Source organism: Calliphora vicina, chromosome 5 (assembly GCF_958450345.1).
Source record: "Calliphora vicina chromosome 5, idCalVici1.1, whole genome shotgun sequence".
In the NCBI taxonomy this organism is placed as follows: Eukaryota; Metazoa; Arthropoda; class Insecta; order Diptera; family Calliphoridae; genus Calliphora; species Calliphora vicina.
This window is the reverse complement of record NC_088784.1, coordinates 33,981,596-34,000,445: the sequence shown is the minus strand read 5'-3', so window position 1 is coordinate 34,000,445 and position 18,850 is coordinate 33,981,596. Positions and strand designations below refer to the sequence as shown.

The window sequence follows — 18,850 nt, the reverse complement described above, 5'->3', positions numbered from 1 at the left end:
TAGCTCCTTCTATAAATATTTAAATATTACTGCAAGAAGTTACAATTCTAAAAATAAATCTTTCAACATTTTTAACTTAGACCTTGAACCAATGAAAATAAAAGGTACGGAATAAAATATTTTTTATTTAGCTTGCGAAATATTAGAAGAATCGCAATTAATAATCAACATTTTAACTTAGATTAAAGTGGAGTTGAATGTGATGGAGAATGTGATTTTGAAACGGTCGTCGAAAGTTATATTGAGGATGAAATTTATAATGATTACATTATCTGATCTTAAAATATATGCATATAAGTGATGTTATTAACCGCGTACGTAAGTGTTGCAAAATATTTAATAAATCGAATGATAAACACAAATATTGCAAACTAACGTTTTGTTGCAAGAAAAGCATGGAGTTCGTCTTATATATGATTTTGAACATCGTTGAACATATTTGTCTAACATGGTAATAAAATGTTTGCGTATTTGTAAATGCGTCAATCATGCACTGCCTGACTTCAGATTAGCCACGTTCACTGACAATGATATCAAACTTTGGACAGATTCCCTTTATTGTGTAATTCCCCAAGACCACTTTATTAAGCAAAGATTAGGCAACATTGATAGAGCTTGATGTATAATACAATATGTTATAAATTATTTAGAAATAGTGAATAATTAATTTACTAAAGAATTAGTTACTCAATTTAAAACCCGAATTAATGAACGACATAAAAAGTTCTTAATACGTTTATATTGTATTTGAATTCTGGATCAATCCAACTAGCTCAAATGTTTTAAAGTATAGCTCCAAAGGGTTTGCTAGTCGATTGTTCGGGAGTTATTCTGATCAGAATATTTCTGTTGAAAATTTAATGATGGACTTTGATTTCGAATGCCTTTTAACATTATTAATAATTGAATTGTTAACTTTAACGTTATTTTTTGTTTGTCTTTAACAATAAAATATTAAAAAACCGACATCAAAACTTCATTCTTTACTTTTTAAAAAAAAAAATAAATTATTCGAATAATTCGATTAATTTTGAACGTGTGATCGAATTATTCGAACAAGTTAAAATCTCTTATTCGAATTATTCGTTTTATTCGAACAAGAGAAAAATCGAATAATTCGAATACCCTAGTAGACATGTTATATATCAATGGATAGAGGATTTTGTCTACTTTTCAAAAATGTATATAACTTTTGACAATTAAAAAATTCATGTAATACTTTTTTGAAAAATATGACAAAAAATGCTTTTTTTTCAAATTGAAATAAAATTTTTATTTATGAATATTTTTTAATGAAATTTCACAGTTATGTAGATTTTTCTATTTAAAATGGAAAAATAAAAGCAAATTTTGAATTTTGCAATCAAGTATCCCGCATTTCCCAAAAAAATCTTGAAAAATCCCAAAAATGGGATTTTTCGTTTTGTTGGCTATAATATCCATAATAGGGGCGAGGTTATCGGAACCCTTTACAAGATAATTAAGAACTTATTGGGTCATCTAAAATAGGTTACTATATTTTGATATCGAGTATGCGATTTGAGAATTTTTGCCCTAAAGTTTAATTTTACATAAAAATAGGCGTTTTTTGAATGGACTTGGTCCCCTGGGTATCAAAAATTAGAATTTTTTTGTCATTTAAAATATTTGACGTTAATTTAGCTTTCAAAAAGTATAAATTCATTATACATCCTCTTAGAAATTTTTTAGATAACTGAAAAAGAATAAAAGTATTTTTTTCTCAAAAAAATTGCGAAAAATCGCCTTTTTTAATTTTTTTATATTCAAATGCATGTAACTTTGGACTCAGTCATGATTTTTAAACACTTCTTTCTTTATTTGATATAGAAGAAAAATGGATAACATCGGAGAAAATTTGGAACCGCGGTCACCAAAAAACTGGTGTAGGGTGGGTAAAAATGTTGAAAATTAAATTTTCAAATGCGAATATCTCCTAGGTTAGGTTAGGTTCCATGGGTAGCCACTCTTCAAGCAGCTCACTTGGGTCCATTCAAAACTGATCCCATTGTGATACCCAAGGGGTAAACATCTTGGTATTAATTATACGTCCGTTGTTTCCAGGCTAAACCAACCAGATTCTCTGATGAAAGAGTAGATTCGTCTAAGACTTATCCTTGATAGCTCATCTAAGCATGATAGGAATGGTGTTCCGAAGATACGTTCCCTCAGATTTATCAGAGCCGGGCATTGACAGAATAGGTGTGACACCGTCTCATCCTCTTCTTCATTATGGCAGCTCCTACAGTAGTCATTATACCGTAGGCCCAATCTCCTAGCATGTGTCCCAATTATACAGTGTCCTGTAATGAAGGAGACAATTAGCCTTATTTGCTCACGACGAAATTCCATAAGTAGATTCGTCCTGCTGGCATCATATACGGGCCAAGTAGACCTCGTTGTAACACAGGAAGACTCATTGGTCCACCTGCTTTGTGCAGATTCATATAGTGTCCGCTGAACAGCCATCTTGCATATAGCAAGGGAAATACCAGAAAAGGGGTCGATCTCATCATCATCCATCATCGCCCCCATTTTGGCCAGTTCGTCAGCTATACAATTACCCTGATTACCATCATGGCCAGGGACCCATATAAGCGTTATCCTAGAATGTCTCGCTATCTCATTAAGGGATACCCGGCATTCCTCGGTTAACCTAGATGTCGTAAAGACACCCGCTATTCCTTTAACGGCAGCCTTGCTATCGGTAAATATACATATATCACCAGATATTTGATAAAACCTCAGCCAGTTGGATGCACGTTTAATGGCCGTAATTTCCGCCTGAAGAGCCGTACAGAAGTTAGGTAGCCTGAAATAGGATTTAATCCCATAGTTCTCAATAAAGAAACCACCACCGACCCTATTGCCCCTCTTTGAGCCATCAGTGAATACCCTTATGACATCATCAGGGGGTAAGAGTCCGCGCTGCCATGAATCCCTATTCGGGATCTTAATATGGAAATGCATATCGAAAAATGGTTTTGCGATGCAGTAATCGACATTACTATGTAAGTACCCATAGTAGTTCAGTATCTTAGAGTGCCCATGATCTTTACCATACCACGAACATCCAGCATTTAGTCTCACAGCAGAGTTGAGAGCCATTTGTATCACCATCAAATCAACTGGTAACCAGTTCAGGATAGTAAAAAGTGCCTTAGAGGGGGTAGTCCTTATAGCGCCTGTAATCAGTATCGCAATAGTCCTGAGAACTCGTTCCACAGCCTTACGGTGAGTAGCATTATCCAAGGCGTGCCACCACACCAACACTCCATAGAACAAGATGGGTTTAACAACTGCTTTGAAGATCCAACTGATACCCTTCGGCATAATACCCCAGTTTGTACCAATTGCCTTCTTACAGGAGTAGATGGCTACATAAGCCTTGTTAATCCTGTTTTGAATATTCAAATTCCAGGACAATCTTTTATCTAGAATGATGCCAAGATACTTCGCATTATCTCTAATCTCAAGACTGATTCCATTCAGTCTAGGTGGTCTGAAGTCATCGATCTTATACCTCCTAGTGAAGAGAACCAGTTCCGTTTTTTGTGGGTTCACACTAAGTCCACATGAAATACTCCACTCACTCAGTGTACTTAATGCTGATTCCATACAACTGGATATTGTATCCAGAAATTTACCAGATATAAAAACTGCAACATCATCAGCATATGCGACTGTCTTGATCCTTCTGTTATCCATCCTGATCAACAGGGAATTCATAGCCAAATTCCACAGAAGTGGTGATAAAACACCCCCCTGCGGGGTTCCACGATTGGCCACTTTTAAAACACTTACACCACCTAAAGTAGCACAAATGACTCTATAACCGAGTATCTTTTCGACTAGTCGGCGAACACATAGATCAATTCCCAGTTCATCCATCGCAGATAGGATGGCATCGGGCCTGACATTATTAAAAGCTCCTTCAATATCGAGAAAGGCAACAAGTGAATACTCCTTATGTATTAGCGACTCCTCAATGGAGCCAACTAGCGAATGTAGAGCTGTTTCCACAGATCTGCCTTTGGTGTAGGCATGTTGGGATTTAGAGATGAGTTCCGACGGAATGGTCATTCTCAGATATACGTCAATCACCCTTTCTAGGGTTTTCAGCAGGAAGGATGCAAGGCTAATTGGCCTATAATCCTTTGGTTTAGTGTGAGTCGCCTTACCACCTTTAGGAATGAAGACTACTCTGCATCTCGTCCACCATGTGGGGATATAGGTCCATCTAATACACGCTGTGTATATGCTAATGAGCCATGGTACAACTATTTCTTCGTTCTTTTGAAGATCAGCAGGAATAATGCCATCCGGCCCAGGAGATTTAAACGGGTCGAAGCTTTTGATTGCCCATTGGATTCTATCCCTGTTTATCGGAACAGAGTTATCACCCGGAGCAACAGAATCGGCAGCCCCCTTCATAGTCTCATCATCGACTGGAAGGCAACCTGGAAAATGAGTATCTAATAGGACCTCAAGTGTTTCCCTACTATTCAGAGTCCATCTACCACAGGGTTTCTGGATATAGCTCGGTACAACCGGTGAAGTTGATAGAATTTTACGTAATCGGTTAGTCTCAGAGGATCCTTCCACGCCGCTACAGAAGTCCCTCCAGGCTTTCCTTTTCGCATTCCTCGTAAGGTTCTTAAAGTGGTTCACTGAGGACTTATATTCCGGCCAGTTACCCAGCCTCTTTGCCTCGTTGAACAATTTACGACACGCCCTTCTTGCGTGTGCAATCTCAGGGTTCCACCAGGGTGGCTTATTCCTACCCCTGCAGATATTCGGCTTACAGGCCAAATTAGTAGCTGATTGGAACGCTTCTGTAAGTGCCTCAACTGCTACCTCAATATCGTCCCTATTTTCAATAGTGGGCGGGTTTGGTAGAGACCGGGAGAGTACATCACTCTGCAACTCCCAATTGGTCTTCCTCCTATTTAGAATGGTATTATCATTCCTATAAGTTACACTGATATTGAAATCAATATATAGATGATCAGAAAAAGAGCAGTCGTCGGAGACAGCCCAATTGTTAATCATACTGTGGTGCTCAGCACTCACAAGTGTTAAGTCTAGTACCTCACTTCTGTTTGAAACAATGAAGGTAGGTTCTGAACCTCTATTAACTACTTCCAAACTACTATTAAGTATGAAACTGAAAAGACTCTCACCTCTTGTGTTGGTGTCGCTGCTACCCCATACAATGTGGTGCGAGTTAGCGTCAGCACAGATAACCAATGGTATCCTGGACTCCTTCGCCTTTTTCACAGCACTACGGATATCATCGTTTGGTGGATGCTCCCCGTGGTCATGCGCCATGTAGCTGGATATCAGCCATAACAAACAGCCTTCATTAGTTTCCCATGAGACTGCTACTGTATCTTCATTACTGTAATCAGACAGAATGAAGATTTTCAAAGAGCTTTTAGCCAATATACAGGATCTAATTTTACCTGCGCCTTTAGCGAAGTAGAGCTTATAGCCCTTCAAACATAGTCCACAGATACGGTCCTGATGGACCCAAGGTTCCTGGACCATGACTAGCTCCTCCCCGTTCTGAGCAATTCGGAGGAGCAGTGCAGCTGATGCTGCTTTAGAGTGGTGAAGGTTTATCTGGGTCACCCTCACCATGCTCCATTTTTACAATAGTGACGTCGGCGTCCTCCTGGTCAGAATTCAGGAGGGCGTCCTCGTCCACCACCTCATCCATCCGTTCAAAGAATGTACCAACTAGTTCAGAGACTGAGTTGGTATCTTCAGTGTCGGCTGGATCAGTGGCGTCATTGCAATCCATGCCCTCTTCCGAGAGCATGGGCTTTACATCACCTGAGGATGTATCGCCTTTGTTGTCGCTACGGTAGACACGCAGGATGATCGTACCAAATCCATAGTAGACCTTCCCTTGTGCCTTCCTTAGCGGCCCCAAAGAGTCCTTATTCAGGACAACGATCGCTTTCCTTGAAGAGCCCTCAGCGTCCGTAACCTTAACAACTTTCCAGTCTTGAGTTGGAAGCTGTGGGTTACAGCACTGAAGGATCTCCAAGATCTCCTCCGGGCTAGATGGCTCAGCTGGTATTTTAGCTATGGATCTAGGCTTTCGGGGTATCTCACTCACAGATACCACCTCAAGCCTAGACCCCGGCCAAACCTCACCCAGTGATGCGACGGCAGTCTTTAGTAGCAACGCTGAGCGTTCATCTACACAAGACATAAGTTTTACGTGACCCTGGTACCAACCAGCGTCATCGCATTGTGGAGGAGTGCCTGGGTTCTCTTTGAGAACTTTCCAAAACACCCCTACCAGTTTTTGCTTCACCATATCCCAATTCAATTGAGATATGGATCCGTCATTCGCACTCCGGTCGATAACCGCCCTAACAAGACTGTCTTTGACAATCTCGCTAAAGGATTTAGCTAACGACCTTTGTGCCGCTTTGGGACGTTTAGGTCCCGGTTGCTGGCTCTTGGTCGCTGTATCCTCCTCTGAACGTTGCCGTTTAGGCCCCGCTGGTAGTTCAGCAGAAGGAGGAGCGGTCTTGAGACCAGCAATATAGGCTTTCGCCCAGGAAAGCGAAGCTTGTTGCTCCTTAGTGAGGTCCTCGACTTTTTTCGAGCCAAGTGCCTCAACAAAGCGGTAAGCGGAACGCCTGGTGGTAGCAGCCCTTCTAGCAGGGTTTTTATGCCTGGGGTTAGTTTCAGAGCCGGGATTGGCCAGGGGTGATGCGTCTTCAGGACAGGAGGATTCCTTCACAAGACCTGAGCGCACAATTGGCATATGGGAAGCATCCGTGAGGGGCGACTTAGTCGCTTCCCCCTTAGAGGCACCCGAAACAGGGGATTTAGCCGCCTTGACGACTTGGGCTTTCGCGGCTTTGGAGGTACTTGGAGAGAAGTCCAGAGGTACCTCGCCGCTTAGGTCACTACCACCTATTGCCTTGGATTTTTTACAATCAGCCAATCTGGGTATGCCAGATTGACCTCTTGCGACACCAGTAGCATGCAGACTAGTCTGGCCCGGTGTGATCACCTGACTAACCTGACTCTCCTAAGCTATAAGAGATAATTAATAGCTACGACGAGGTTTTATGTAGTGCTCGACGAGGAGATTCTGTATGTACAAACGAAGAAATAGGATCATTTTAAAAATTGACCATACCCGAGGTGTCCTATTTTGGGAACCCCTGGTCCCGCTCCTGGTGGGGTCATGAGGTCCAAATTCAAAACTTAAACTCGACTACACTTCCTCTTTGCGCATGTGAAATTTCATTTAAATCTGCGTAAGGGTTTAGATGTTACAGATTTATTTCCCTCTTTTTTTATTCTCATATCAATGTGCGCTGTGTGAATAAACATCAACTGAGTGCCTTAAAATGTGCTGTATTTCCCAGTGAATTCGTGTACGTTATAAACGTGTGTGTATTAGAACACGTAGTGACAATTTAAATTGTTGTTATTGTACATTTTAAAATAGATACAAATTTTTTATAATTTTTAAACTACTAACCCCCAGTAACACGAAGACTGGTTATGTGTTAACTAATAGCTATACTGACAGTTTTCATACAAAAATAATTTTAACCGACAGTATAACTATTAGTTAAGGCATAACCAGAATTTGTGTTAATGGGGGTAAATGGTTTATCCGGTTTATTTAAAGGAAATAAACCCCGTTTTTAAAAGGTAAAAACGTCGGGCCACAAAGTTTCACTTATACCAACCATATCTAATTTGAATCTATTAATTTCTTGAACAGTATTTGAAAGCTTTCCAGAATCGTAATGACTTTATGTGTTCCACGTTCCAATTTTTAGATGTAGTTTGGTTTTACGTTCAGGGATTCTTAGCACCCTTAGTGTGCAGCCGACTAAGGGGCGTGAGTTTATGAGATTTTCTTTTACTAAATGTGATTTTTCTTGCGAGTGTGTTTAGTCCAGTTCGATCTTACTTTCTGGACATTGGTATCATTTGCCTTTAACAGAGTGAACAGACGCTATTTGTAGCCGCCACCCTGGTTCAGACCTACGTAGAGAATATTTTATGGTTTAATACTTCTTTAAAGGTCACATTTACTCGTCTTTACAGTGTTGAAAATACCAGGTGACTGTCCGGTACTGCTTCTTTGTGGGTCGCTGCTAACCTTTATATTTAAAAATCTTTCAATATCCGCAACCTGTAACCCGTTCGGTAGCCTTCAGCCCGGCTACCCTTAAATTTTCCGATCGCCGGAAGTTACTGGAAGTGTTTTCTTGAAGTAAACAAGCTAGATATCTTCAAACCCTTAAACGAAAGCTTTGTGGATAAATGAGAATCCCATTGTTCAGGGTATTGATAAATGTTCGACGCCCAAACAATGAGTTTAAAATTTAAATAAAACAGGTTATCTAGTATCTGTAGCATTGGGTCTAATAATGGTTAGGGATAATATAGAACTGCTGATATGAAAACAAAATAGCCCAGAAGCTTTTTCTAAAGCTTTCTTTTGTACAATTAAAACTCTTTTTACAATAGCACCCTCTTCAGTCGACTATTACCGCCTGTTTTTTATAAGACTTACCTCGTTTTCATATCTAGAAGGGTCTATTACTGTATTATACTACTTAGTTATTGCAATTGTTGTGCTCTGGTCTCTGTTTTATTTAGGCTTGTTTAACTATTTACAATTTTAAAATAGAGCTTTTGGTGTGGCACCTGTATATGAACTCGTAATGAAGTTTTTTTTTGCTGCTAAACTCCAACTTGGTTTAGTGGATTTTTGATTTGGTTTATGTTTTTATTGTAACTGTGGGCTTTTGTCTAAACGGCAACAGGTTCATATTAATACCTGTGTGTTATGCTTTAGTCATAGATACATTTTCTAATGAAATTCACTTACAAATTCTAATTGTTTGTATGGGTAACTGGGCAAGTGTGTATTGTGTAAGTTTTTTTCTTCTCTTCACATACATTTTATTTAACTGCAATCCATATAAACTATTCATTTATTTATTTTTTAAATAAGTAATAAAAAATTTATTATTATTGTTCCAACGATACAATAATAGCAATAGTAATAATAATAGTAATGAAAAAAAATGGGGGATTGGTTTGTTTATCTTTTTAAAGTGCCAGAAATATATATTGTAGTTTAGAACTGCAATGCACTGTATATTTGTTTGATACATTTGGCAAATTTGTGGCAATTTTGTTGGTTGTAGGTGTTGTATTTAAGTATAAGTACTTTAAACATATTTCTAGATTTCAGCATTTATGGGGAGTAGTTTTGTTTTTATTTTTTTTTCTAGTGATTGCTGGTGAATTGTATCCTAGAATATTACTTTCAAATTTCAAAAGTAAAATTTATGATCATTTGCGACCCAAATAGAAAAAAAACCCAAAAAAAATAAAGAACCAACAACCAAATTAAAAACTCCTTTCTAATTGAGAATTATTCTAAATGTAAAATATTTTACATGTTAATGACAGGCAATCAAGGTTGTTGGTTTAAGTCTAAGCTAATGGCATTGACAAGTGATACATATAGTGTAATTAAGAATTGTTACAATTTCAATTAATAATAACAAAGAATTGGAATTTTAAAACAGCTAAGGGGCAAATATTTAATAGGCTGAGGTAATTTTGAATCATATGAACAAAAGGATTAAAAATCAAAAGTGTGAAACCCAAATTGAAATGCATATTCTCTAAAAAGGCATCAGTTCATTAGTATGTGAAAAAGTGTGGGAAAAAAAGGCTGATTAAGATACTGTAATAGATACTGTGTAACAAATTGAAATACCCTACAGATTTCCTGTTACTACAAGAGCTAAATACAGCACCAGCAATTTGTTACACATTATCTTAATCAGTCGTCATGCCTCTTTTTCCTCCCACATTTTCTAAAGACCTAATTTATGCCATATTTTGGATGCCATTTCACCTAAACTAATGAACTGATAACTATTTAGATAATATGCATTTCAATAGAAGACATATTTTGGTTTCACACTTTGCGTACTAATCCGTTTCATAAGAATCGATTCATTTAAAAACATAGAATAGAATTTAACTACCATTATTATAATTTTTAAATAATTAATATTTTCTTTACTTTTATTTCTTTCAGGCCATTGATATATCCATGCGTCGTCGTTTGTCAACGCCAAAAGCTAGTCCTTTATTACTTAAACGTACCTCATCGGATAAAAATCGCAAAGAATCACCATTAGCTAAACCCGAAAAAACCAGTTGGTTCAAATCGCTCGATAGACGCGCCAAAAGTAAATCTAAAGAGAAGGTATGTTTATAAAAAAAAAAAAAATATAACCATAGAGAACAAACATAGAGAGGTAACTCTCCTGTCAAAGACCTAACTCAGTTGTCAGAAACTATGTGAACACAAAAACAACACTCGGGTGTGTGACTTCAAAAAGGCGGAATTTTTTCATGATGGAATATTACGGTTTCATGTCTGGCCGCATATTCTGGGCATTTTTCGGCCAATGCTCGCTTCAAACGAATATTTTGAGTTCGGTACAGGTTGTTTGTGATGGTATGGTCAGATTTTAGCAGCTCATAATAAATAGGACCCTTTTGATTCCACCAAATGCATAGCATTTTCTTAGCTCCATGGATATTTGGCTTTGGTGTCGATTCGGCTGGTTGACCGGGCTTCACATACGATCTCTTACGCTTCGGGTTATCGTAGTGAATCGTTTTTCAAGGTCTTCAATTCGTATTTTACCCAATTTCAATGATTTTGGGGAAATCTTGCTTGAGTAGCTCTTAATGATTTTGCATGCTCTTGCTGAATTTGACAACAATCTTCGTGGAGTAATACCTCCAATTCTTGGTCTTCAAACTTTTTTGGCTAACCTGGGCGATCTTTGTCTTCTGCGACAAAATCACCACTTCCGAATCGAACAATCAAACAGCACGTTGAAAACGATGAAACACATTCACCATAAGCTTTGCTGAGCCATCGGTGTGCTTCGGCAGCACTTTTTATCAAACTAAAGAAGTAAAGCAAAACTTCCCGCATATGACGCTTTGTTGGCACAAAATTCAAAATTTTTGTTGTTTACACTATAATGTTCTATAACTAAGTGAGAATATATGACAGATGTGTACCCTTAAAAATGACATATAAGTTATTAAAAACCAAAAAACCAGTTGATGTTACTTCTAACAGCGCAATCTGACATTTCTAGCGCTCGGCTAGGCCTTGAATGATCATGCTTACGTGTGCTATTTACATCACATATAATTTCGGAGTTATAGGCATTTGAAAATTGAAATTTTAAGTACTTTTGAACCGAATGGATTCAAGCATTTGTGGGGTGGGAGCATTTGTAGGGTCCATTTTAATAACTTAAACTCGAATATTCCTTGTATACGTTTATGTCAGCCCGATCGAACTAGCCTTTTAGAAATGCCAGATTTATTTCCAAACTATTTTTAATCTGCCCCACTTTGCAGCGTCTATCATAAACTAAACTGCGACTGCAACCGCTGCCACTATTAATACTCAGCGCCATCTTCCATCCAGTAGCTTCATGAAAGTTCTATTTCTACAATGATTTCTACAACTCAAAGCTTTTATTCAATGCATTATGTTCCACAGCTATGTTAATAATATCCACAAATATGTTAATAATGTCCACAGTTATGTTAACTGCTGTTAATCGGCCATTAAACAACATTGTCCACAATTAGAAGTCTCCAGAAATAGCCCCTTTCTATTTCTGGAGACTTCTAACTTTAAACTAGCCGTTAAAACCCTTATATTTGAATTCAAATACAATTTCGTAACAGTATTTTTGGAGTATTTCATTTACATATATGTAGAACCACCCAAAAAGTTTTGATCTTTTACAATCGGGACTTTGCCTTTTTAAAAAATTTTAGATAAAACTGAAATTTTTCTTCAAAATTGGTTAAATTAACCAATTTTTATTTTACACGCATTTAAATTAAGCTTTCTTTCAGAAACATATACAATTTGTTAGGTTAGGTTTCCAGGCAGCCACGAAATGAAGGAAAAGAATAGCATCTCAAGCAATGGTCCCTTTGTGTTACCTGAAAGTAGAAAAAACAGAAAAAGAGGGACAGATAGAAGTGAAAAGAGAGAAGGAGAAGATTGAAAAAGTTAAGAAGAAGATGTCAGAAGAAAGATAGAAGGGGGAGATTTATAAAAAAGAAAAGTTGCGTGCCAATGAGTCGGCGGTTAATTGGGTTACTCTAAAGAGATCCTCATAAAGGATCAAGCCTTATATTCGAGAGCTCAGAAAGACTATTTAGGGAACGGTGTCCCAGAAACCTTAGCCGTAGATCTCCTAATGACGGACAGTAACAAAAAAGATGAAAAATAGTCTCATCCTCCTCCTCGATTTGACAACTTCTGCAGAAGTCGTGGTATGGCAAGCCAAGTCTCCTAGCGTGGTTACCAAAGATCCAGTGTCCGGTTATTACCTCTACTACACCACTCAATTGTGAGCGTGTAAAGCGAAGAAGATATGTTGTTCGTCCCCGATTCAGTCGGGGCCATATCGTTCTGGTTATAGTGCATGTGGGTTCACATCCCCATCTTGTCTGAGCGAGCTCATAGTAGAAGTTACTAATTTGTAGCTTGCATTTGGATAACGGAATCCCACATAGGAAATATATGTCTCCGCCCGTTTGATGGCCGATATTTCAGCCTGAATAATGCTACATTCATTTGGAAGTCTAAAAAATAACATAATGTCGAATTCCCGAATGTAGACACCTACGCCAACTCGATCTCCCTTCATAGAACCGTCCGTATAGACTGAGAGACCCGTTGTGTCATGTAAAGGTCCGTATCATACGGAATTGAGAAATCGAAATTCCTCGCCTTGAAGGGCCTAGAAATGCAGTAATCGATATTATCCGGAAGAGTCTGAATACTACCTATTATGCTGGCGTGACAGTATGGAGCATATTTCCAGGTCCTAATCGCTTTTAGCCTAAAGGCAGAAGTAAATGCCATTTTTCTTGCCATTAGATCCACGGGGATCCAGTTCAATATAGTAAAGAGCGACTTTGTTGCGGTAGTTCTTAGAGCTCCTGTTATCAGGATTGCCATTCTTCTTAAAATTCTCTCTAATTGCATGCAAATCGAGCCATTGTCTAGTGCCTTCCACCAGACAGAAACTCCATAGAATAATGTCGGCTTAATGACCGTATCACATAGCCAGTTAACGAACTGGGGTCTAATACCCCACTGCGTACATATCGCCTTCTTACAGACATACATAGCCGTCAAGGCTTTTGACGTCCTTGAAAGGGTATTGGGTTTCCAGGATAGTTTACTATCTAGAATTACTCCTAAGTATTTTGCATTGTCCGATAGTGTTAGTTCAACACCATTTAATTGGGGAAGCGAGAAAAGAGGAATCTTGTACTTCCTTGGGAACAGTACAAGTTCAGTTTGCTCGGGTTAACACTCAATCCACTGTCTGTATTCCACCGACTTAGTACATTGAGTGCATGTTGCAGGCGTTGTGATATCGTGCCCAAGCGGATCCCAGAGACTGCCACCACGAAGTCATCAGCGTAGGCGACAGTTTTATATATGAGAATTTATGGCCAGATAACACAGAAGTTTAGCATCACTACGCCAAATTGTTTTTCAAGAGCAATGATATGAAGATATTTTTGGGAAAAAGAGAAAAAGATATACTTTTGTATATTCCGGAATTGGATGCAACTTTTTTTAGGAACCAGATAACTGTATGATGCTTGTGTCTTTTGTATTAAAAAGTTTCCGATTCTAAGTAGATCCGTCACATAAAAAAAATATAGCAAAAATTTAAAAAAAAAATATATATTTCAACCTAACTATCTCTTGATCTAAAAGAGATAATCCATACTTGTAAAGGAATACTTGTAAGATATTTTCAAGTACTATCTAAATATAAAATTTTTGAAATTCGGATAATGAATTAATTTTGCTGATTTTTTTTAAAAATTGTAAAATGCCCAATGTGACCTCCCACTACGAACCCATGTAAATACAAATAAACCTAGAAACACTTCAGCTCTAACTGTGTATTCATCAACATATCTGGAATCATTCATGAGCTACCTTATTATTTCCAAAATAAAATGTTTCCAAAACTTTGTGACATTAGTGATTTTTTTGTAAATTTCAGTAATTTTTTAATTAATGTATTGTTCCCTGAACTTAAAATCAGTTTCTGAAATTAGTCATTATGACAGAAATTAATGAAAGTTGATTTATAACAAGTTGTTGACACACGATTTTAATCATATCAAATTCTCTATCCAAAAATATCCAGAATATATATACTTTATTGGGTCACAAATAAATATTGTAAATTTTAGATGCATCACATACTTATAATTTAAAACTCATATTACATATTAAAATGAATCCTTTCTCTTTTAGTTAAACACACCAACACCAAACGAAACCTCCAGTCTAAAGAGAACTAAAAATTCCAAACACTCAACGACCCAGCCTCAACAGCCCACAAAAAATTTAAGATTTTTCGGTGATACCGATTTGGATTCAAATCCACCCACCATTTCGAAGGCTAACACAAACAACAAGTGAGTTTGAAACAAACATTTTCTATCTAACAAGAAAACTAAAATTATGTTTTCCTTTCTCATACAGATCACGTCCCTTACTTGCAACTGCCCTAAGCCGCTCCCAAAAGTACTCCCAGAGTGCTTATAATTTGGATCGCATACGTGGTGATAGTCCTCAGAGACAAGACTATCGTCATACTTTAGCCGCCGGAACTAAAACCTCAGCAGTGTCATCTTCCAGTCGTCATAAGAGTACTTCCATGCACAATTTGGACAATCAGGGCAACGATGAAGTTGATTTCCGCAAGAGACGTCACTATTCCAGATCCCGGGAACTGGATGACATTTCGGAGAGTGGCTCCGAAACGGAAGATCAACAAAAACGACCCAATGGTGGCTTAATGGCATCAAGAACACTGTCACGTGATCGCTTAGATCGTACACAACGATATGATGAGAATACCTATCGACGTAGTAACGATCGGCCGACATCGTCCACACCGAATGGTGGTGATACTAGCAGTAGTACGCAACATCAGCCTAGAAGATCACAGCCATATATGATGGGACCACCAAAACCGGCACGCAGTGCCGAGAGAAGAGCCATGTCATATTCAAGGTAGGAATGAAGGAAATTCTAAGTATTAGTGATCTGTATTAAAACAATTATAATTACAGAGAACGTGATCGTTTCCCTGCTGAAAGCTCGGGTACAGAGGGAGAATCTAGTTTACATAGTCAACGTAGTGTGGTTTATTTACATGCTACCACAGTAGGTGCCATACCACAGCCATATCATTTAAGACGCCGCTCTATATCTAGAGATGATTTGCGTTCGAATAAAACTCAAACGAAACCGCAGCCCATACAGCCCATGACCAGAACTGTTTCCAGATCAGTATCAATGCTGGCCCCCTGGAAGCCCAAATTGATAAGTGAAGGTTATGAAATCAATTACTCTCAGGAACAAAATAAAACGGTAAATTGTTAATAACTTTCCTTAAAATAATTTGTAACACTCTCTCTTGAACTCTTTCCAGATGTCAACACTGCCTCGTAAGCCCTTGCAAAATGCCAACTCCACCTCTACATTGACAAGGCCCAGCAAAAAATCCGAACCTCTACACTCACGCTCGCGCAGACACGACTACACCAAAGATGATCAGTCATCTTTAAGAAACTCCTCCACAACTAGCGCCTCCAAGTCCGCCTTGTCGGCGAATGTACGTCGTAAACATTGAGGGGATGTTAGAGATTTGTAAACGAACTTTGCAACGTAGTTTTTTTTTGTTTTTCTTTATTTTTTCTTTTACTTAATCATAGTAATATTTTTGTCTTATTAACCAAATGCAATAATTTAAAACAAAAAGTATAAATACTGAAAGATAAAAATTACAATTTTAACGTTTTCTAACACTAAAGAGAGATTTTAAGTTATGCTTAAGAGAATGGCAAAGATAAATACATTTAAGAAAGCTTGAGCAAAGCTTTCAACTTTTTGTGTATAAGTTCATAGAGTAATAAAACAAGAAAAGAAGGTGCTCTCTTTAAAAAAAAACCGTTCGAAAATTCCCTTAGCCACGTAAGCTTTAATATTTAATTTAAATCTAATCATTTAATGCAAAATACAAACAAAAAGAACCAAGCAAAAATATGCCGAAAAAGCTCGTTAAACTTTAAAGCTTTTCATACAATTTAAAATGTTAAACTATATAATCTGTAAGTTTTAATTTTATTAATTTCTAATTTAAGAACGATTTTTTTAATTTACTAAAAATACGTTAATTTAAACACAAAATAAAAACTCAAACAAAAAAAATAATAAAAATAAAATAAATGTATTTTACAAAAAAACCTACTTCTTAATTTGTTTGTTATTAAGGGGAAAATTAGAATTATAAATAAATATATATCTCTAAGTATATACAAATGTATAAATACTTTTCGAGTATAGAACGTAACAGCTCTATTAATGGGTTGAGTGTTTTGTCAGCGTAAGTTTGAAACACCCACCTGATTATAATTTATGAATCTCCATTTGTGACAAAATACTAGTTCTTTATTTCAACAAATGTGTTCATTTAGTTTGTAATTAGATCATATTTTCTTGGAATTTTTCAATTAAGAAATTTAAGTTCGTATACGAAATTATTTGTTTACTTTTGTGATTATCGTAGTTTTCTGTAACTCAATACAAATAGATTGGGACTTCCGAACTTTGAAAGTTGATAGCGGCGATATTGTTGAAGCTGTTGAATTGTTTTATCAAAATGGGTGTTCTGTTCGGGCAAATAAAATGCCGAATTTGGAACGTATTCTTTACTAAAGCCATTAACTTTTTGCGGTTTAGTGGTTACTTTACTAACCATCATTTCTATAGTCTTTAAAACATAGTTTTTTGGCATCTATTGCCATTTTGCTAAACAATTATATTTTTTGAAGTCTTCGTTTATTATTTTTTGCTCTGGTTTGTGGTTTGCAGAGCGAGAGAAAAAACCCAGCTGATTCATATCTGTATAATTTGTGCACTGGTGTATCGGTGGACTGGAATCAAAGATTGAAACAATATCATCTATCTGTATATAACTAGCAGCATTTTTCCACTTTGGTCTCTGCATTAGTTAAGGAAGGAATTCAACAACCCACCTTTTCCACAATCGGTCCTTCAAGTTTTGTGCAATCCTCTATTGTTTTCTTAGTCATATGTTTTCTTCATTAGTAATTGGAGTTTGCGTTGTGTTAAGACAACCTAGTAGGAAATGGTTGGGCGTGATTTTATTATATTTTTGGCTTCAATAAGAACACTTCGTAGTATCTCAAAACGTGACGGGGAATTACTTCAATGTTTTCATTAATAAGCGTTCTACTATCCTTATAAGTCTAAGTAAGTTAGAAGTCCACATGATCTTGGTGACCAGTTCACATAACCTCCCCGTGAGATAACCATGCCCTCAAATCGCTGTGTGGCTTATAACGCCGTCCTGTTAAAACCACATGATTTTACCCCGTTACACTTTTTTGTGGGATTTTCTTAAGTAGCAAGTCTATGCGAATAAGCCAATAGCGGTCTTCAAGGCCTACATAACGCATGTCACCGTCAAATTCAGCCTGATTTATACGCCAAGTCATGAAAAATTGGAGATTTCGGATGCGATTGCGCGGCGATAAAATACTTTACTTTATTCATTTTTAAAGATAGCAAGCTCTTTATGATGGACCCTTTACAAATAGTTTTAGCTGCAGGTAGCACATTGCAATAAGATAATCCAATCCCAACCACTTTCAGCCAACATGCAATCAATAGTACCGAAGAAAAGTTCGCGAATTGCGGCTTTCGCAGTTATAGATTTCACCAGAGATTCCATAATAACTATTTATTTTGTAATTATAAATTTCAAAATAGAGCAACATACAGTGAAAATTACAAGAAAATCGGTGCAGTGGTTTTTGGCTCCTATAAGTCAAAAACAAATAAATAAACACTCCCACTACTATCCAAACATTACCAATTTAAGTAAACAAATTTAGGTTTGAGTAAAAAATTCTAAAAAGGCAAATCACTGATCCTCGAAAAACATCCATGTTTGTATAACCCTATATATATCTTAAATACTTACAAAACTGCTTTACTATCACACGGTAAATAACGTCACAGTAGACACATTTTCCATGTTTTAGGAATTTCGGTATTTGAAAATAAAAAATATCAAAAATTCTAATGCCATTGATTTAAGGACATTCGATTCTATATTAGTTTCAAATTTTGTTATGATATCTTTAACCGTTAAAATTTTACATTAATTCAAATTTTATATTTTTCTTCGTGGTAAATCGCCATATTATATTTTTTTTTAGTTTTAAAATGACGTCCAAAAAATTCATAAAATTATTTTATTCACTAAAATATAAATTTTCAAGTCCTATGGTTTTCACCAATGTCAAATACTTATATAAAAACCTTTATTTACTCCTCAGAAGTTCCACAAACCTTGCCCCCTTTGACAAATTTGTACGATTTTTCATATATTTCATGCAAAATGTGTTACATTTTCTATAATATATGAAAAAACACAAAAATCTGCCAAAGGGGACAAGGTTTGTGGAACTTCTTAGGACTAATTAAATGATCTTCTCAAGGACTATTTATATTCGGATCATAAATGGATTTTTGGCGATTTTTTTTAAAAAATGTGAAACCCGAGGTGACCAACTTTGAGGGGCTACGCACTGGCCCCCATTAGCGCTGAACAAACGTAAATCAATAAAC

General features: G+C 36.9%; 2 protein-coding genes across 3 annotated transcripts in view; one reads left to right on the top strand and one right to left on the bottom strand.

The window, feature by feature from the left end:
* The window catches only part of blo (bloated), a 326,331-nt gene extending 309,890 nt beyond the window's left edge, over nucleotides 1–16,441 (top strand). For both annotated transcript variants that reach the window (XM_065514412.1, XM_065514411.1), the window contains 5 exons: nucleotides 10,133–10,303; nucleotides 14,438–14,601; nucleotides 14,669–15,202; nucleotides 15,262–15,562; nucleotides 15,624–16,441. In XM_065514412.1, the coding sequence (XP_065370484.1) occupies nucleotides 10,133–10,303; nucleotides 14,438–14,601; nucleotides 14,669–15,202; nucleotides 15,262–15,562; nucleotides 15,624–15,824 (1,371 nt within the window). In that variant the 3' untranslated portion in view covers nucleotides 15,825–16,441. The remainder of the gene's footprint in view (nucleotides 1–10,132; nucleotides 10,304–14,437; nucleotides 14,602–14,668; nucleotides 15,203–15,261; nucleotides 15,563–15,623) is intronic.
* Nucleotides 5,287–10,082, bottom strand: LOC135959701 (uncharacterized). The gene is made up of 3 exons (XM_065510714.1): nucleotides 10,014–10,082; nucleotides 5,484–7,075; nucleotides 5,287–5,419 (listed from the first exon to the last, which is right to left on the bottom strand). Exons 1-2 carry the CDS (start codon nucleotides 10,080–10,082, stop codon nucleotides 5,624–5,626), a joined length of 1,521 nt encoding a protein of 506 aa, XP_065366786.1. The 3' UTR covers nucleotides 5,287–5,419; nucleotides 5,484–5,623.
* Nucleotides 16,442–18,850: the final 2,409 nt, after the last annotated feature.